This window comes from Catharus ustulatus, chromosome 21, assembly GCF_009819885.2.
Source record: "Catharus ustulatus isolate bCatUst1 chromosome 21, bCatUst1.pri.v2, whole genome shotgun sequence".
Classification (NCBI taxonomy): Eukaryota; Metazoa; Chordata; class Aves; order Passeriformes; family Turdidae; genus Catharus; species Catharus ustulatus.
The window spans coordinates 1,228,732-1,248,817 of NC_046241.1; the positions used below are offsets into that span (position 1 = coordinate 1,228,732).

The following is a 20,086-nucleotide window of genomic DNA, read 5'->3' on the forward strand; positions in this document are numbered from 1 at the left end:
GCACCCCAAAGCCCAGCTCCAGGTGCCTCTGCAGCACCCCAAAACCCTGCTCCACACCAGCACAACCTCCCAGCCATGCTCCTTAAACCAAACACTCCGGCACTCCAAACCCTCACAGCACCCCAATGCCCTGCCCCAGCCACTCTGGAATCCTAAAACCTGGCTCCAGGTCCTCACACAGCACCCTAGAACTGGACCGCAAAACTCTGCTCCATGCCCCCCTCAGCACCCCAAACTCTGCCTCTGAGTCCCCCTGCAGCACCCCCAGACCTGGCTCCAGGTGCCCCTACAGCACCCGGAACTGGATTGCTCGGCCCCAGCACCCAGGGCCATGGCAGCACCCCCAGGCCGTGCCCCGTGCCCCCCCCAGGCCCATCCCCAAATCCCCGCTCCGCCGCCGCCCCCGTTCCCCCGCGCCGCCTTTCCCGCCAGCCCCTCCGCTGGGCGGGGCTATGCTGATTAGGGGGCGGGGTTATGCAAACCCAGCGGGCACTGTCGCACGGCCGGAGCGGACACGGCGATCGGTGAGTGCCGGGATCGGGACCGGGACCGGGGCTGGGAGCAGACACCGGAGCTGGGGCTGGGGCGTCCGCCCCTCCTACGGTGTCCGACCTCGGCCCCTTGCAGGGCTGCCGGGGAATGGCTCCAGGGACGGGGCCCGGCCGCGCTTGGCTGCAGGCAGGAAGGGCAGCCCCGGGTAACGTAGCAAGGACGACCCAGGTTTTGCTCATTTTTGCTCGGTTTTTGCTTCGTTTTTGCTCGGTAACCGTGGCAACGGGGAGGGACGCACCGAGCAGCGTGTGATGCTGCGCGCTGGCGTCGGTCCCGAGCTCCCGCCTGTCCTGGGGTGTAATTCCAGACCCCTGAGCATCCCCGTTGCCATCCTGGAGAGGGAAACCTGCCCTAACAGCTTGACCTTCGTTAGTGGCTCTTAATTAACCCATGGCTCCGACGTCTGCCTGGGGAGCTCCGCTTTCCTAGGACACCCCGGTCCGTCCCCAGCTGGGATTTTGGGAGTTCGCGTGTCCCTGAGATTTGCCTGAATAGTTGTGCTCACGTCTGAGGCCACGTGTGCCTGTGTGTTCTGAAACGCTTGGCACCTCTTGCTGCCAGGATGAGACGGGAGGGAACAAACCCTCCCAGCTCGTGCGGGGCTGTCGGGAGCGGGAGCAGCTCCGGCTCTGGCTCCAGCCTGTCCCCGAAAATTGTCCTGTCGGTGCCGGTGCCAAGGGCCGGCGTGTGCCGGGTTCTCCCTTGGGAAGACGCTTCCCGTCCCTCGAGAGCAGCGAGGGCCCCGGGCAGCGGTTCGGGTGGCAGGTTCGGGTGACAGGTTCGGGTGACAGATTCGGGTGACAGGATGGGGTGGCAGGTTGGGGTGGTAGGATCGAGTGGCAGGTTCGGGTGCTGCGGCTTTGGGCCGGCCCCAGTGCGAAGGAGCAAAGGTGAAGCCGCTCTGCTGCCGACCTGTCCTTGAACTCCTCTGGCGTGCGCGGGGCAAAGAGCTTTAGAAAGAAGTTTGGGCCTTGGATGTTGAGGAAAGGTTAATTTGCTGTGCCGTGAACCCTGCGGGATCTCGGGGGAGCAGCCCCAGCCCGGGGCGCGGCGGGTGGCGCAATGTCCCCATTGCCACACTCCTGCAGCCCTCCCTCCCCGATGTCCCGGCTGTGCCACCTCGGTGCCCTCGTGCCCTGCATGGGCAGCAGCTTGTCCTGGCCGTGGGGCTGGGAAGGAGGGCCCGGCCCGGCAGCCTGGGACCCGCCCGTCCCGCTCTTATCTTGGCTCTCCAATCCCACCCGGTGCCGTCTCCTTCTCGCTCCAGAGCGCAGTTTTGGAGCTGTGGCCTCTATCTGTCCCATCCAGTCAGGTGCCTCCGGTCCCACCCGGCCCCCTCCCCTCCCTCTGGTGGGATTAACTGTTGAAAGCATTTTTTGGATTCTCGAGGTGGGTTTTGTTCACTGAGCCCTTTGTTTGCCATTGCCTGGAGCCCTGCCTGGAGCCAGGCGCCTGCTGGAGCTGCCAGCTCCGGTTCACCGGGGGCTGTCCCCTTCCCTGAGTAAGGACTGGGGTGGCAGCGTTCCAAGGGCTAAAAATGACTTGCCAAGGGATGCCATGGCACTGCCAGTGTGCCCGTCAGCTGCTCTGCATCCCCCACCAGCACCACCTGATGTTTTTATTCAGGGCTTTTATATGTGTGAGCCTCTGACCAAGAGGGGCCTTTCCTCATGCCCAGGCAGCAGCGATTCCTTGGGGTGTGAGGGGCTCGATTCCAGGCCTGGACTGAACACAATTCCCCTTTGTTCCAAGTGTCCTGTGCGCTGGGATGCTGTGACAGAGTTTGGCTCCATATTAGAACATCTTAAGGGTCTTTAGTGTGTAAAATAGGTGAAACACCTCATATTAAAGGTTTTCCAGAAGAACTGAGCCATCTCCTGCCCAGATCTTTTACTGGCTGGTGTTATGGGTGCTAGTGTAAAACGCTTTCCCCTGGATCCTGTGCTGGGAGCTGGGAGCTGTGCCTCCACAGAGACTCTGATTCCACTCCTGGTGTTTGGATGCAGGCTGGGGGTCAGCAAGGTTTAATGCCTGGGGAATCCCTCCTGGGATGGGACCAAGGCTGCTCCCCTGAGATGGGTCCCATCCTCCTGCTGCTCCATCTCCCTAGGGAAGCCCTGTCCTGCCCAGGATACTCACAGGAATCCACCTGCTCTTTCAGAATCCCATCTCAGCTCTGCTCCTGCCCACCTCCCTCAGCTTCCAAAAATCCTGCTCTTCAGCAGGAACTTTACTTTGTCTCCCAGGGCACCTGAGCTGCTGTGAACAGGGTGTTTAGGGGATGTGGCCCTGTGTGAGCAGCCAGAAGTCCTTGGAGCTGCTCTGCACAAACAGTCCCTTGTTTGGGCTGTGCAGCTGTTCCTCTGCACTGCAGCTTGTCCCAGGAGAGCTCCCTTCCCACGGCCCCTTCCATCACATCCAACGTGGTAGTGGGAATTGAGCCCTCATGGAAACGTAATTCTTATTGGTCTGATCACAGAATTACTACTAGATCTGCTAGAGAATAAAACATTGCTACGAAAGAAGCTTCAACCATGAGATAGCTAATGATTGATTTATGTGTGAATTTTGTTATCTCTGAAATCAGTTTTGCCCAACTCCACAGTTTTCCTTCAGCAGTAAGTGGCCACTGGATTTGTGTAACTGAGAGTTGTGTGATAGCTTTAGAGCCCTGGATGGTCCTGTGCCTCTTTCTCCAGTGTCCCTACTCTTCTGTAACTGCACCTTCACACTGCAGCCATAAATATGTGGTGCTACATGGAATCATGGAATGGTTTGAGTTGGAAGGGACCTTAAAGATCACACAGAGCAGCTCTGTATCCTCTCCATATAAAAACTGTCACACCATTTCTCAGCACTTAGGAAAAGTAAAATGAATGAACAATGACCCTCTTGGGGCTCAGGAAAAGGAGCCTGCAGAGGGTGAGCATTATTCTGCTGGGGGAGGTTGTCACTGGCTGGAAATGGGGGTTTCCTGCATAGAACTGGGAGGTTTGTGGGGAAGAGTCACTGATGCCCCTGTTAATGGGATGGGCAGTGCTGCAACTGCAACTGCACCCCAGGGTGCCCAGGGTGGGTGGGCTGGAGCTCATGGATGACCCTGGCATGGGACAGGGGCAGTCCTGCAGCCTGGATCCCAGCCCCTCCTCACTGCCAAGAGCAGCAGCTCACCAGGGCCCCACTGGTTTGTTTTGGTGTTTCAGAATCTCCTTCCCTGCCAGCAGAGCCCACCATGCAGGCAGACTCCGTTCTCCACAGCGGCTACTTCCACCCTGTGCTGCGCTCCTGGCAGTGCACAGCCACCACCTTCGATGCCTCCAACCTCATCTACCCCATCTTTGTCACGTGAGTGAGCCCCAGCTCTCGGGGCAGGGATGGCCATGGGCTGGGCCCATCACTGCAGCCCCCTGAGCTCTTGAATGGGTTCAAAATTCCTGTGGACAAGTCTGGGAGAGAGGCTTCCCTCTCACACTGAGTGCTCATGTCCTGTCCCATCCACCTCCCACAGTGACAGCCCTGATGCCGTGGAGCCAATTCCCAGCCTTCCTGGACAAGCCAGGTAAGAATCGACCCCCCCAGTCACTGCTGTGCTCTGTATCTGGGGAGGGTTCATTTATGTCCTGAGCATGAGGCAGGGAGCAGCTTCCAACCCTCTGGTTCCTGCTTTGGAGATCCTTCAGCACCAGGCAAGGTGGGAATGTTCATCAGCTAAGGGAGTGGAGGGAATCATGGAGCAAATGCTGGAGAAGTGTCAGTTCTGGGAGGGACAGCACCAGGCTCTGGCTCTCCCCCAGAGTACTCCCAGGCTGGGCTGGGCACACAGGGAGGCTGGAAGTGAACAGGGTGTCCAGCAGCAGCCAGAATACCCCTGCAAGGATGTGGGATTGGGCCCTGCATTGGATCCTACTGGACTGGCAGCTCCCCTTGCATCTGCTGCCACATCAGCAGGGCTTTGGGCAGGAGTGTTGTGATGGGAAAGTGGGCTGGATCTGCACCAGGGACACCAAGATAAGGGATCCAAGGGCAGGGTCTGCCCATCCCTCCAGAGCACTGTCCATGCTGGGCAGATAGTGTTCCTGGAGCCCCAGATAAGGGCTCAGATTGTTCCTCCCAGTGTTCAGGCAACACCTCCCCTGTAGCTCCAGCCACTGCCTGGTGATGCTGGATTGCTCACAGGGCAGTATGCCAGTGCCAGGGCAGGTCTGGGTGCCTGGCAGTTGCTTCCCTTTGCCCTGCCCAGGTATGGAGTGAACAAGCTGGAGGGGATGCTGCGGCCCCTTGTCGAAGACGGCCTCAAGTGTGTGCTCATCTTTGGGGTGCCCAGCAAGGTCCACAAGGTCAGTGCATGTGTGTGGAGGTGCTGGGACAGCCACAGGGCTGTCACAGCAATGTGGGGCTGGGTGGGGGGTGGTCTCCTGATCAAACAGGAGCAGTTCAGGGTCTCACTCAGCACAGCAGATAGGGATGGGATATTGCAGTGACACCCGGAAAGTCCCCAGAGCTCTACAGGTGGCCCCAAAACCTGCCCTAGCTGCCCAACTCCCTTTTCCCTCAGTGGGGTCCCACAGCTCAGGAAATGCTTCCTGGGCAGCACTGCTGCCACAGAGGAGCTGGGAAGTGTCAGCTGTGCATGCTGAGGTGTTTCTGCCTTCACAGGATGAGAGAGGCTCTGCTGCTGATGCCGAGGGCACTCCTGCCATCCAGGCCATCAGGAAGATCTGCTCCACCTTCCCAGAGCTGCTGATTGCCTGTGATGTCTGCCTGTGCCCTTACACCTCGCATGGGCACTGTGGTGAGCACAGGCTGTGGTGCTGGGCTGCACTCTGCACCTTTTCCTGCCTCTGGGAGTCTCTAGGATTTGCCATTTTCTGCTCAGGGTCTGGCCAACTCCTGCTTCAAGACTTGGTTTCCCTGTACTGGTGTAGTTGAACCTGAGCAACCTCTCCTGGGTTTTTACCACAGGGTAGGAGGCATGGGTGGTTCAGACCCTCCCTCAGGCCCCCTGAGCCTGAGCACCTCTCCATGTCCCCCGTCTGTGCCTTCCCTTCCCTGGAGCACCCACATGCTGTGTCCAGTCCCCAGAGGGCTCCTGGTCCTTATCCACCTCCCTTAACAGATCAAGTTCCCCACTGCTGCTCTGAGCATCTCCACAGCTTGTCCCCAAAGCCACACTCCCCTGGGACTGAGCACCAGCTGTCCCTCCCCTGTGTAACCCCAGGTTTGTCTCCCAGGCATCCTGCGTGAAGATGGCACCATCCAGAATGAGCTCAGCTGCCAGCGGCTGGCGGAGGTGGCGCTGGCTTATGCCAAAGCAGGTGGGGAGCCCTGGGCAGTGCCAGCCCACTCTGGCTTTGGGCAGACCCAGAAGCACACTGGGCCTGGCTCTAACTGAGAGTGCTCCCCTGCCCTCCCTGTGCTGTTCCAAGCAGCACCAAGCCCCAGGTGCTTCCCAACATCCCTGTCCTGTCCTGTGTGTCCCTGCAGGCTGCCACATCGTGGCTCCCTCGGATATGATGGATGGGCGCATTGCAGCCATCAAGCAGGCACTGATCTCCAACGACCTGGGCAACAAGGTGAGCCAGGGAGCTGCCTGTGCCACGAGCCACATCCATGGCAGGCTGCAGTACAGCAGGACACGGCAAGTGGCAGAGGAGCAATCCCCTCTTGGTGCCACAGGCATTGCCCTGCCCCAACACACACAGCAGGGTAATGTCCTTGGCTGGGCCCAGGCATGGTGAGGCACCAGACCTGTGGCAGGGGAGGATAAAGCTGTGGGAGGGAATCTCTCCTGTCCCAGCACCGGGATGTGGCCCTGAGCTCCCAGCCCTCACAGCCCCTCTCTGCCCTGCAGGTCTCAGTGATGAGCTACAGTGCCAAGTTTGCTTCGTGCTTCTACGGCCCTTTCAGGTGGGTCTGTCCTCAGCCAGGTGTGCCCAGGCTGGCTGGGAGTGCATTCCCAGGGAGTTCCTTGGGAAAGGGGCTTGCCCAGAGCCTGGGGTGCATGTGGGACCACACTGGTCACTTTGCAGCACCCTACTCCTACTTCTGCATGCAGAAAGGAGACAAATGTACCCAGGAGAGACTGGCTGATGGGAAGGTCACTGAAAGATGATCTTCCATTCCAACTCTTCACCTGCTCAGTGCTGGTGGCAAGGGAGGCAGAGAGGGAGCTGCCTGCAGCTTCCAGGAGCATTCAGGAGTCACAGCAGTCAGTGTTGCCACACAGGGTGACTTCAGGGACAAGCCTCAGCTTAGTCAGCTGTTAGACCTTGTCCCAAGAACAGCCTGGCAGGATACCCCCGAGGAACCTACCTTGGAAAAGAGCCTGACACGATTTTACCCAGTCTCTGGGCATGGGGAGGGCAGTCGGTGTTGAAACAGCTCCCAGAGCCAGCCTGGGCCTGTAGGACCTCCCAGAGCAATCCCTGGGTGCTGAACTGCATCAGGAGTGCCCCTTTTTTGTGGCTCAGTGACTCAGATGCTTGTCCTGGCCTCTCCTCGTGTTTCTGAAGCTGTGGGTGAGGCAGAGGTTCCTCACCCCCTGCACTCTGCCCCTCTGCAGGGACGCGGCACTGTCCAAACCTGCCTTTGGGGACCGACGCTGTTACCAACTGCCCCCGGGCGCCCAGGGCCTGGCTGTGCGTGCTGTGGTGAGTGTGGGGTGGGACACCCTGAGTGGGGTGAGTGTAGGGTGTGGGGTGGGACACCCTCAGTGGGGTGAGTGTAGCATGTGGGGTTATAGCTGTGGGGTGGGACACCCTCACATGGGGCCAGGGTGATCACACCCTGCAGGGCTTGGGCTGAACAAGAGGTTAAGATGCAAATGGTCAAGGGTCTTCCCCTTCCATGAGCCAAAGAAACACAAGGCCCATCAATCAGGCTGGCAGAGCTGGTCCCAGTGTGTGCCCCAGGACTGAGCACTGGGAGCTGTGCAGTTGCTGTCCCCATGCCCTGCTGTGGCTTGGGGTGTCAGGGGCAGGGACACGAAGCCATCAGCTCTCCCCAGGCACCTCGTGTGCGAGGGGAGCATCAGCCACCTTGGCCATGAGGGGCTCACAGCCTCCTGGGGAACACAACCACCAGCTCCAAATCCTGGGACAAAACAAGCTGTTCTTGTCCCGTGGCAGGACCGGGACGTGCGGGAGGGCGCAGACATGCTGATGGTGAAGCCGGGGATGCCCTACCTGGACCTCGTGAGGGACGTCAAGGCTCGGGTGAGGACTCTGGAGGGAGGGCAGTGGGTTGGGCGGTGGGCTCAGTGTGCGGGCAGGGCACAGCGCGGTGCGGCTGGGCTGTCCCCGCCGCTCACCCACCCGCTCCCGCAGCACCCCACGCACCCGCTGGCCGTGTACCACGTCTCGGGGGAGTTCGCCATGCTGTGGCACGGCGCGCAGGCCGGCGCCTTCAGCCTGGAGGCGGCCGTGCAGGAGGCGATCACGGCCTTCAGGCGTGCAGGTGAGGCTGTGACCCCCGTGTCCCCCTCTCTATCCCCCGTGTCCCCCCGGGCTGGCTCCAGCGTCTCGTCTCTCCGCAGGGGCCGACATCATCATCACCTACTTCACCCCACAGCTGCTGCGCTGGCTGCGGGAGGCGGCGGGCCGGCACTGAGCGCGGCCATGGCGGCTGGGCGGGATCTCCGGGAGGGGCGGGATTTCCGGGATGGGCGGGAATGCCGGGATGGGCGGGTTTTTCTGGAGGGGAGGGAATGCCGGGATGGGCGGGTTTTTCTGGAGGGGCGGGATTTCCGGGAGGGGAGGGATTTCCGGACGGCGGCGCAGGTGGGCCCCGGCACTGTCACACCCCCAGCCCGCTCCTCCAGCCCGCATCCCCCCGCGTTCCCGGCGCTCGGCCCGGTGAGCGCCGGCACCGCCCCGCACCTCCGGGACCCGCGGGGACACCGCGAGCGTGCACCTGCCTTCCAGCGGTGCTCCCAGTCCGGACATCCCGGCCGTGCCCCCATCCCCAGCCGGATCCAACCCCGGTGCCCCAGCTCACCCGGTCTGCAGCACCCACGTGGGGAGTGTCACTGCCCCGGCCTGGCAGACTTTGCCCCTGGCACTCGGAGCAGGGTTTGCCCTCCCTGCCGTGTCCGTGCTGACCGCAGAGGGGCCCTGAGCCCCGCCGGAGGGACGCTCGTACTGAGGAGCGCATAGGGCCGGGGTGCCCGCAGCGCTCTGATGTGAGCGGCACCGCGGGGCTCGGCTGTGTCCCCGGGCGCTGCTGAGGCCATGCTCCGGCTGCGCCTGCTGACCTGGGACGTGAAGGACACGCTGCTGCGGCTGCGGCAGCCCGTGGGCCAGGGCTATGCGGCCGAGGCCCGGGCCCAGGGCCTGCAGGTGCAGCCCGAGGCTCTGGGGCGCTCCTTCCGGGAGGTGTACGGAGCCCAGAGCCGGCATTTCCCCAACTACGGCCACGGCCAGGGGCTCAGCTCCCGCCAGTGGTGGCTGGATGTTATCAAGCAGAGCTTCAGGCTGTCGGGCGTGCAGGACGAGGCAGCCCTGACGAAGCTGGCAGAAAAGCTCTACCGTGACTACTGCAGCCCCCACACCTGGGAGATGCTGCCGGGAGCCGCCGAGACTCTGAGCCGGTGCCGCCAGCTCGGCTTCCGCATGGGAGTCGTGTCCAACTTCGACAGCCGGCTGGAAGCCATCCTCTCGCAGTGCAACCTGCGGCACCACTTCGAGTTCGTGCTCACCTCCGAGGCCGCGGGCTTCGCCAAGCCGGACGGGCGGATCTTCGAGCAGGCGCTGCGGCTGGGCGGGGCCCGGCCCGAGCAGGCGGCTCACATCGGCGATGACTACAGCCGGGATTACCGGGCAGCCCGCGCCGTGGGCATGCACAGCTTCCTGCTGCGGCCGGCCGGCCAGGGCCCGGGCCCGGAGGTGCCCCCCGAGCACGTCCTGCCCACGCTCAGCCACCTCCTGGCTCGCATCAAGATGGAGTAGCTGCGGTTCGGAGGGGACCAGCGCTGCTGCCGACTGCTGAACTGGCCTGGCAGATTTCTTGCACCAAGTCTGAGCTGCCTATGGAGCAGGAGGAGTGTTGATGCAATAAAACATTTCTGATACCCAGCAGTGGAGCAGGTGTGTTGTATGGCTCTAAAAACACCACAGAAGAGGGTCGGTTGTGGTGTCCTCCCCTAACAGGGCTAGGGACTGGGTCACTCTAGAGGCTCATGCTGGCAGGAGATGGAGGCAGATACTGAGGTTTATCCCTTCTCAGTCACCCCAGGGACAGGTTCAAGCATTCCCCAGTGTAAATGCTGGCCCTGTCCCAGGGAAGGTTTGCCCACACAGAGCACCCAGGACACCCCTGCCCAGGCCCTGCACCCTCAGTGTACCCCAGCTTTGCCACCTCACCCCACTTCCCAACAGCAGTGAGCAGGCAGGAGGTGCCTGCAGGTATCCTGCTGTGGGCAAAAAAGTCTGGAGCTGGGCAATTTCACTTAACGAATTTCCAATTAACAAACTTTACTGTTTTGAGTAATGAGAAATAAAGATAATAATTCAAAGATTATTTTAAACCCCTTTCTCTGGCTCAACTTCAGGCCTACATCTCTCCTTCCTGCCTGCTGCCATCAGCTCCCTGTTTGCACCACGTTACATTCAAACCCCACTCCTTTGGGACACTGTTTTGCTTTCTGCTGCTCTTTGCTTGTTCCTCTCCTGGACATGGTCACAGCCCCTCAGCAATGCCCTTGTCCCAGCATGGTTCTTCCATAGGGGACAGCCTCCTGCACTGTCCCTGCTCTGCAAAGGGGTAGCTCCTTCCAAAAGCACCCCCAGCTGTGTCCCAATCAGGGAATCAGAATCATTTAGGTTGGAAAAGACCCTTAGGATCGAGTCACACTGTTCCCCCAGCACTGCCTAGGCCACCGTTAAACCATGTCCTCAAGTGCCATATCCACACCACCTTTCAAACCCCTCCAGGGATGGTGACTCCATCACTGTCTTGGGCAGCCTGTTCCAGGGCCTGACCATCCTTTCAGTGAAGAAATTTTCTCTACTATCTAACCTAAAGCTCTCCTGGCTCACCTTGAAGCCATTTCCTCTTGTCCTTTCACTGTTGCTTGGGAGCAGAGCCTGTGCCCTTCTGGCTCCACCCTCCTGTCAAGGAGTTGTAGAGCACAGCCACGTCCCTTTCCATGGGCTTCCTTCCTGCCATTTCTCCAAGCATATCTCTCACTACTTCTCTTTTCTCCAGCCCACCAGCAGACTGGAAAGTTGCCTTTGGTGGGGCAGAAATCAGGAGCAGCTGGCTCAGCCAGGCATTCTCAAACCCTCACCCCAGCACAGGGTACAGGCTCCAAGACGAGAGGAAAGCTGCAGAAAACACGCCAGGAACAGGTGTAGTGTGAAGGGAGGTGTTGTCTGGAGGCCCCGGGACACAGCCACAGCCCTGCCCGGCTCCTTTTCCCCCAGGCACTGTGCAGAGCACACAGTCACACACGGCCACACCCCGCTCATGGGAGGAGCGAGATGCTCTGGTGTGCCACGGCAAAGACGGGGTAGACAGGCTCCAGGAAGGCCTCGCGGTGGGAGAAGAGGATGGCGCAGGAGTCGGGGTCGTAGAAGAGCAGCTCCCCCCCTGCAAAGTCCAGCAGGACCCCGATCTCTGCCGGGGCCTTGATCAGCTCCACGGGCTGGGGCTGCCCCGCATGCAGGAACCGGAATTCTTTGTCGTAGCGTGAGAACACCCAGGAAGCAGCATTGAAGCCCAGGCGGCCTTCATTGGCAGAGCCCTTCCTGGGCACGGAGCTGTAGCAAACCCCCAGCTTGTAGGCACAGCTCTGCTCCACACTGACCTTCCAGGCACACACCCCCGAGTGGAAAGGTGCAGTGGCCAAAGCGTTGGGCCAGTGGTCAAACCGCTCGGGGCAGTCCGAGTCCACCTTTGCTTTCTTGGGGCTGAAGGTCAGGGTTCTCTTGTCTTCTGACAGGCTGAGGTGGGGGCTTAGGGTTTTCTCATCGATGTGAATCTCCTGTGAGCCTGCAAGAGAAGCCACGTGGTGAGCACTGACTCAGTGGCCACCATCTGAACCACCTGAGGCAGTCATGGCCACGAGAAACACAAGAAACCAACCTCTCTTCACACATCACTCCTGGGGCTCCATCTGCTCCCCAGGGTGACAGTGCTGGGTGCCACAGCTTCTCCTCTGAGCCAGGGAAACAACAAGGAGGCGACTCACCAAAGCCCAGACTCAGCAGACACCTCTCCACCTTGCACTAAAGGCCCTGCTCATCTTCCTTTGACCTTAGCCTGACTTCCCACAAAACTGAATTCAGCGGGTTTGGTTCACCCCACTTTTGGGAGAGATCCAAAGCCAGTTCCTGTCCTTTCCCATCCCCACGGTGGGTGAGCAGGACCTGGCTGCTCCTCCCCCAGCAAGGAGAGCCAAGAGCCTCCAAAGACTGGGAGGGCTGTGTGCAGAAAACCTGCAAAGCCAGAAAAACAGGACTGGAGAGGGCTGGGCAGGGAAATCTCGTTCCTGCTACAATGCCCCAGGGTGTTGATCAACCCACCCTGAGGGAGCAATGGGGGGAGGTGGCACCAGGCTTAGAGCTGAGCATGGCTGTGACTGGATCTGGCTTTGCTGTGAAAGGAGAGGGTGCACAAACCCAGCCAGTAGCAGCCCAGGCTGGCCAGAGGACACGGCACCCACTGTGGGTCTGCACCACTTCAAAATCACAGAATCACAGGACTGTCAAGGTTAGAAAATACCTCTAAGATCATGGTGCCCTGCCCTGGCTGCATGCTTCCCCCTGAGACCCCTCTGTAAGTCTGCAGGCTGTGGAACTGCACAAGTGTGTCCTTCAGTCCCCAGACTGGTGAGGCAGGGATGAGGCTGACTCACCTGCTCCTGAGGAGACCCAGTTCCTGCCAGCAGGTGCCCCTCCTTTTCCTGCCTTCCCCCACCCTCACTTCATTTTAGGCCTTAAACCAGCATGGAGCCAGGGCTGGAGGGGTGACTCAGTGGCTGGCCCATCCCTGCCAGCAGCTCTACCCTGTCACACCCGTGCCAGCCATTGCCCAACAGCCTCTGCTCAGCATCCAGCACACAGCACCAGGAGCCCTTACAGAACCAAAGGATGACCTCAGCAGGGTCATCCCAGAGCCAAACCCACTCAGGACCCAGGTCAGCATCCCTCTAACAGCAAACAACACCCAGCAGCAGCAATGCTCCAGGGTTTCCTCAGGCTGCACCTGCCCAGGTGCTCCCTGGCAGATGAAGTGAGGCTGAATTATCCCTTTGCAATCAGTGCCATGCACCTGTGCATGGTAGGTGGGAGTTATTGCAAGCAAGAGTGAGCCCAAAGAGGAGCTGAAGCCAGCATTTCCTTCAGCAGCAGCTGCCAGCCTCATTCATCTGATGATTTATTTCCCCACACAGCAGCCAAACCTGAGCTCTCCACAGGGTTCTGGGGCTGCCCACGCTGCTGGTGTGCAGAGCAGCTTTCCAGGAAGCCAAATGCTGCTCTGAATTCATAGAAAACAGAGCAGCACCAGACTTTATCTTCCTCTGGCAGAAGGAGGGCACTAAACCTCCTGTTGTGCAACACACAGCTAACCTAGGGCTGCATCCTGGTGGTCCGTGCAGGGAAACACCACCCCAGGGACACCCACATTGCTTTGCTGTGGAACTGCAGTTCCAGAGGAGCATCTGAGGGAGGGGAAGTGCTGGCAAAGTAACAGCAGAGTAATTTGGATCAGGAAATTTTGTCCCTCACACAAGTATTTTGTCATGATTAAATCTGGATTTTCACATATAATTCTGACTAATTATTCCACTGGGAATTCATCTCACCCCAGGTCTATTTTCTCTGTGTCCTGTATCCATCAGGGTGGCCTTGGGACATGAGGAATATCAGCACAATAAATTCCCATGGCTAACAGCTCTGGGAAGCACATTTGTGTGAGCTGCAGCACATCTGACTGCTTTTAAAAATCCAAGTTCCCATGAACCAGGATCCCTCCCAAAATGGTGCCACATTTACATCATCTCATGGTGTAAGGAAGAACTGCCAACCCCAAACAGAAGTGATACAGAAGCCTGGATGCCAAGTGAAGGCATCAAATGAATCATGTTTATTTTTGAGAGTGAAATGGAGGCTCTTTTGCAGCTGCTTTCCAAGTGTTTTAGAGCTTATGGAGTGAGCCATCAAGGCTTGGAATATTCTGTTTTCAAGCAAATAAACAAGACAGTTCATTGGCTTTTGAGTGAAGAGACCAGAGAGTGACACTTCACATTACTGTGTCTTAAGGCAAGCTCAGACCACTGCTGTTAATATTAAATCTCTAACGCTTGGTCCAAGGTGGCCTGTGGACTGATGAGATCCACAAGGATACACCAGGCATCCTCAGCATACAGTAATGACATGTGACATGTAATCACACACTCAAAAAAACCAAAAGAGAATGAAATTCCTGTGTAATAAGTACATCAGCACACCCACCACAAGAATTGAATGCCTCAAAGTCATTACATTTCCCAAGGATACTGTTGGGAGGGGAATCCTTACAAAAACCCTGTCACAACAAAGAAAGTTAGAGAAAGGCTTCCTGCTTGACTCCATGGCTCTGAACATTGAGAACCTGACCGATTTTTTCAGGAAGAATTTCCTCACTGAATGGGCTGTTAAATACTGGAAGGGAGTGCCCAGGGAGGGGGTGGAATGACCATCCCTGGAGGTGTCCAAGGCATGACTGGACTTGGCAGTCAGTGCTCTGGGCTGGGTGACAAGGTGGTGATCACAGGTTGAATTAGATGATCTTAGAGGGCTTTTCCAACCTGAACAATTCTGAGATTCTATGACACTGTCAATGCACCACAGCAGGGGTTGGCATAGAACCACAGAGTGATTTGGGTCAGAAGGGACCCTAAAGAGCACCTAGTCCCAACTCCCTGCAGGGACACTTTCCTCAACTGCCAGCACTCAGAGATTCCAAAGAGGGAAATTATCACAAAGGGAGAGCAACACCAGAGTTTGCAGTAGATGATGATAGTGCTTGACTCTTGATGATAGGCATGGACTCTCCAGCTAATACTTAAAACCACGAGTGCAATATAAGCCTGAAGTGCAGTCCTTGGAGATGGGCCTGGAAACAGGGGAAAACTGGAAACAGCTCATCAGAATCACAGCAAGATGAGCAGAAATCAGAAGTTTGTACAGAAGCTTTGGAAAAACCACCCTAGGAATGGTTCACAAGGCAAATTACAAAGGATATTGCCATCTCTGAGAAACAAAAAATGCATTTGAAATATTCTAACAACAGACTGAAGGCCAGAATAAAAGCAAACATTTCACAACCAGCCATTCAAGCACATCATAGCCAGAAGAAAAGCTTCTTTCCCTGTTAACACAGCCAGCACCAACCAGGTAAACCAGTCCCAGAGCCTGTCTATTGGCCAGGAAAATGCCTCCAGTGCAGCCTCAGCTGTACAGCAGGAGCTGAGCCAGAGCACAAACACCTCCAGAATCACCAGCTCATGCACAGCACAACCTCAGCTTGTGATCAGAACACTGCTCCAGCTACTCACTGCTCCCTGCACTGGGCAGCCTCTGACACCCCACAGATGAAACCACCTCTCAAAGTCCCCAGCAGCCCAATGCTAAACACTGAACAGAGATTTCTGTGACAGTCCCACAGCAGCATCAGCTTCACTGCTGTCACTCAGAGACCCAGGAAACAGCAAAAGAAACCACACAACATTAAAGCCACAGAGCTGATAAAACACACAGTCTTGTCAAACTCCAGTTCTTTCCTGAGCCACAACCAGCAATGGGGGAGCCCCCACTGCACCCCCTATACCTCCCACAGCTGCTGCTGCCTCCCTGAATGGGCTCCAAGAAACAACCAGGGGCTGGGAGAGCAGAGGGGCAGGACACAGTGTGAGGAAGTTTGGACACATGAGGGTGTTTCTCTGGGCACAACATGAGTGAGGGTGAAGAATCCCTGGAGCATGTGAGATCTGAGTGAGACACTCACCTGTGAGGCAGCAGAGCACAGCACAGGCCCACAGTCGATGCAGCAGTGGACTCTGAACACAGGTCTGATTAAAGTTTAACTTCAGGGACTCCTGTGGCTCCAAGATTCCCTCTGCCACCTCCGTCCTAGCAAAGGAAAACGGGAGTTGTTTGAAAATGTAATCATTTGTTGTGCTGGAAGGTGTTTAAAAGATCCTGGGGAGGTATGGCAGAGGTTAAAGAGCAGCTCTGGCTGTAGAGAGATCACAGCAGGAGTATCTGGGCCAGCTCTCACCCTGAGTGATACTTTCAGTTGGCTCTGCTCACAGTTCCTTGTGAAAGGGCTGCAGTGTTGTAAAACACATCCCAGCAGCCTGAGTCAACACTCCTCACTCAGCAGACACAGGGTAAATAAATGTGTCTGAGAGCAGCCATCAGGGTACCAGGGCAGCACAATGAACAGGCAGAGAATCAGATTTCCCTCTATTGCCAGAGCCCCACGGTCTGGGCACAGAGCAAGCCAGGACACCAGGTTTCACCCAGCACAGAGCCAGGGCTCTGCTGGCTCCTGGTTGTGAGGACAGGCTGTGGCACTGGCTGCTGGGCACATGCTGTGGCACATTCCATACTCTCTACTGGCACAAATACCCCCACAGGCCCTCTGGGCAGCACAGTGCAGCCAGGCCAGCACCCTCACAGCAGCCACAGAAATAAATGACTTTAAAAAATTAAATAGATTCAATAAAAACACAGCCACCAAGGTGCTTCCTCAGGAAAGGGAGCCCAGTGTCACTGACAGAGCTGTTGGGGACAGTGAGACCAGCACCTGGCTTTCCCTGCCCATGCAGAGCTGGGGAAATGATGTGCCAGCCACCCCAGCATAGAGCACAGACCACCCCACCTCCTGCCAGCAGCCTGGCACAGGCCTGCTCCATCCCCCAGCAAGCCCTGTTGTTTTCTAAGGAGCTGCAGAAGTTCTCCCATAAGCAAGGACTGCTGATCTGGGAAAGCACATGGAGCATCTCCAGGTGCAGCACAGCACATGGAGCAGAGACAGGAGACCACGTTGTGCTCTGTCCTTGTCCTCAACAAAAGCAGCACAGGGGACAAAGGAGGTGTCCTGGGGTGCCTGAGTCACTGAGGCATGCAGCACAGGAGCTGTGGGGATGCAGGTGTGGAGCAGGAGCAGGGAAAGCTTGGAGCAGGATCAGGGAAAGGACCAGGAGCAGCTGGGTACTGACCTCTCGAAGATCTCTTGTTCTGCACGCTGGGGACAAGGAGAGGAAGAGTCATCACACAGCTTAAATCCCCACAGAAGATACCCCACAGCAAACCAGGACCAGGGGAGCAGTGTTCCCCTTCCTGACCCAGCCCAACCCCAGCCCTGGGGAGCAGCAGGAGCATCCAACATCCATTTTCTTCAGCTGCAGCACTTCCAGACTCAGAAAATGACTGGGAATGGCTGAAGGCCATACATTGCACACATGGTTGGGGCACTGTCTGCTGTCCCCTCTCTGTCCCCACCCCACTAGGGCAGGCTGCAGGAACAGCCTGTGCTCCCAGCAAACAACCCCAGGGCTTTCAGCAAAGGAGGAGACTGCAGAGGGACTGAGCCAAGAGTCAGGTGACCTCATGGTCAGTCCCACTTGTTTCTGTACCTGCTGGGTATGAGGCACTCTCAAGGTACAGCAAAGTGATAAGAAAATACCTGATCCCTGCTCAAATCCAGTGCACTTTGCATGCCTTCAGCTTTCCTGTGGCATGGAATGTGTTGATGATTCCAGACAGGCACAAGTACCAACACCAACAACCCAAGGTGGAGAACACCTGAACCCTTAATTCCCTTCCAAAAGGAGGACCTAAGGGTGTGGCTGTTCTCTGCCACAGGCAGCTGATGGATCCTGCTCTCCAACCTCTCCTCTTTATGATGCAGCTATAGCCCAGCACACTCAGGTGCTGGGGCCTGACAGGAACTGCCTTCACCACCAAAGGAAAATCTGCACTCTTTCCATGGGATTGGGTCTGTTTTCTAAGCCATACTGCTGTTCCCTTCCTCACAAATTTACACATGGGAAGCAGAGGCTGAGCATGGTGGTGGAAAGGCAGAGGTCCTGCTCACATCTAAAATGAGAGGAATCACTTGGGTGAACTCAGATGATTCAATAACCAGAGAAGGAACTGAGCGAGGGGAAGCACAGGCTGCTCTGCACGGGCTAACAGCACTAAGCCAGGCAACACAGGGGACTTTCCAGAAGAGCTGCAGGTGCTCCCAAGGGTCAGTTTTGATTAAAACTAGACACTAGAAAACTGGTGGCACAACTAACTGTTGTCACAACCCAGAGCTGTCCTGGCTGTGCAGCCTAAGGACAATTACAAGCCCAGAGCTTGGAGATCTGAAGCTGGGTGGTTCTGGACCTCATTGCAAGCAAGAGCAGGATTAGGCACCACCAGGAAACCACAGGGGTTTATGAGAACCAGGTCAAAGAGGTTCCCTGAGCCAGAACTGCAAATGTCCTGTCCACCTCTGCCTCCCTACTGCCAGCACAGCACTGAACACTGATTTAAGTGGCATACCAAAGTGCAGCTCTGGGCTGCCTGACTCACAGTACTCACCAGCAGCTCCTGGTCATCCAGGTTGGTGATCATGTCCACCAGGTATGTGCGGAGGGCACCCAGCTTGTGCAGAGCCTCTGTCCAGTGCACCTGCTGGGTGAGGATGCTCTGGTGCGCGCGCTCCTCCTCGGCGTGCACCCTCTCCAGCAGCCGCTGCTCCTCGTTCTCACAGGCCTTCCCCACGAGGAGCAGCCTCTGGATCACCAGCTCCCGCGCTGCGCTGGCCGCGCTCTGCCAGGCAGGGACATGGCAGGAGCATCAGCCCTGCTCCAGCCCCCACAGGAGCCCCAGCTGCTCCTGCCAGCTCTCCTGGGGCTCAGCCATTAGTGCTACTCTGTTAACTGAGCACAGGCCACCTGGCACCACACCACTCCCAAACCTGCTCACTGCCTCCTCAGCCAGCCCCAGTACCTAAGTGACAACCAGCAAAGGACCAAAGTCCTGTCCCTCAGCAAATCTCCATACATTCACTCTTGGTGAGAAATAGAACAGCCTGAGACAGCTAGGGGTGTTCAGCCTGAAGAAAAGATGCCAGGAACAGCTTAGACCCCTTCCAGTGCCTAAAGGGGCTCCAGGACAGCTAGAGAGGAACTTGGGACACGAGCCTGGAGAGACAGGACAGGAGGGAATGACTTCTCACTGCCAGAGAACAGGGTTAGGTGGGATATTGGAAAGGAATATTACTCACGAGGGTGGTGAGGCCCTGGCACAGGGTGCCCAGAGAAGCTGTGGCTGCCCCTGGATCCCTGGCAGTGCCCAAGGCCAGGCTGGATGGAACTTGGAGCAACCTGAGATAGTGGGAGGTGTCCCTGCGATGGTAGAGGGTTGAAACTGGGTGGTCTTTAAGGCTCCTTCCAACCCAAACCAGTCTGGGATTCTATGGTCCTTTGTCCTCATCTTCAGTGACAGCAAGGAACAAATAAACTCAGGAATTCTAAGGCATTGACCCTAGTAGAATGTTTGATTGTGCTCACACTGTTGTCTGTGCACATTTTTTAGGCAAATGAAGCAGGAATTCCAGGCACACCCTGGCACTCCATTTCCACAGCCGCATGCCGATGTTTCCCTCCGCCCCCCGGGAGCTGAGCATCCCTGCCGGGAATGGCGAGCAGGGAGAAGGCAGGGCCAGCCCCAGGGACTCACCAGGACGCCCTGGTCCTTGGCAGGCAGCACCTCGTCCACGTGCCGGGCGATGGCCGCGCTCTGCAGCTGGATCCGCTCACAGCGCTCCACCAGCTTGTTCTGGACACGGAGCAGTGGGGTGATGGATGAGGGGCTGGACGGGCCCCGAGCCCCCGGCACCCACACCCAGACCTCCCCTGCACCTCCCCACAGAGAGCCCCTTCCCCACGGCCCCCTGAACAGCCCCACACGCGCCAGGAGCCCCTCGCAGAGCCCCCGTGCCCATCCTTGGGTGGGCCCACACCCGCCAGGGGCTCCTTTAGCGAGCCCAGCCCAACGTGGCATCCACCCGCACGGCCCCACACCCTGCCAGGGACCCCACACATCCCCAGGGACCCCCACGGCCCCACATACCCCCAGGGACCCCACACATCCCCAGGGACCCCACACATCCCCAGGGACTCCACACACTCCCAGGGACCCCACACACCCCCAGGGACCCCACACCCTGCCAGGGACCCCCGAGGTCCCAGAGCTCCCGACGCACGCCCACAGCCCGCCAGGAGCCCCTGTGGCTCCATATCCCCACCGGGACCCCCCTCACGCCTCACTGCCCCACAGCCCCGGAGCCCCCACACACCCCCCGGAGCCCTTACACCCCCAGACCCCCCCGGACCCGCACGGCCCCCCTGCCCGCAGCCCCGGGCTCCCCTCAGCCGCGGCCGGGCCGGGTCCCCGGGCTCACCCGCAGCCGCTCGGCCCGGGCCATGCTGTGCCCGCACCTGCCGTGGGGGCGGCGGCCCCGCCCGGCCGCGCTCGGCGCTCCCGGCTCG

At 58.2% G+C, this 20,086-nt stretch overlaps 3 protein-coding genes across 4 annotated transcripts; 2 read left to right on the plus strand and 1 right to left on the minus strand.

Moving 5' to 3' along the window:
• Positions 1 to 451: 451 nt before the first annotated feature.
• On the plus strand, positions 452 to 8,213 carry ALAD (aminolevulinate dehydratase). 2 transcript variants are annotated; one of them, XM_033077813.2, is made up of 12 exons: positions 452 to 524; positions 3,756 to 3,897; positions 4,061 to 4,111; positions 4,793 to 4,889; positions 5,209 to 5,344; positions 5,784 to 5,867; positions 6,037 to 6,125; positions 6,404 to 6,459; positions 7,115 to 7,202; positions 7,680 to 7,766; positions 7,878 to 8,007; positions 8,087 to 8,212. In XM_033077813.2, the coding sequence occupies exons 2-12, from the start codon at positions 3,785 to 3,787 to the stop codon at positions 8,158 to 8,160; spliced, it is 1,005 nt and encodes a 334-aa protein (XP_032933704.1). In that variant the 5' UTR covers positions 452 to 524; positions 3,756 to 3,784; the 3' UTR covers positions 8,161 to 8,212. The 2 variants fall into 2 exon arrangements, with proteins under 2 accessions (XP_032933704.1, XP_032933703.1); XM_033077812.2 differs by lacking the exon at positions 452 to 524 and adding an exon at positions 539 to 697 and having other exon boundaries at positions 8,087 to 8,213.
• A 91-nt stretch (positions 8,214 to 8,304) lies between these two features.
• On the plus strand, positions 8,305 to 9,623 carry HDHD3 (haloacid dehalogenase like hydrolase domain containing 3). Its single transcript, XM_033077814.2, has one exon. It carries the CDS (start codon positions 8,781 to 8,783, stop codon positions 9,495 to 9,497), a length of 717 nt encoding a protein of 238 aa, XP_032933705.1. The 5' UTR covers positions 8,305 to 8,780; the 3' UTR covers positions 9,498 to 9,623.
• Positions 9,624 to 10,901: 1,278 nt separating this feature from the next.
• On the minus strand, positions 10,902 to 20,058 carry BSPRY (B-box and SPRY domain containing). Its single transcript, XM_033077614.1, has 6 exons — positions 19,999 to 20,058; positions 19,275 to 19,373; positions 18,132 to 18,362; positions 16,760 to 16,785; positions 15,541 to 15,665; positions 10,902 to 11,541 (listed from the first exon to the last, which is right to left on the minus strand). Exons 1-6 carry the CDS (start codon positions 20,020 to 20,022, stop codon positions 11,015 to 11,017), a joined length of 1,032 nt encoding a protein of 343 aa, XP_032933505.1. The 5' UTR covers positions 20,023 to 20,058; the 3' UTR covers positions 10,902 to 11,014.
• Between the last annotated feature and the right edge of the window lie 28 nt (positions 20,059 to 20,086).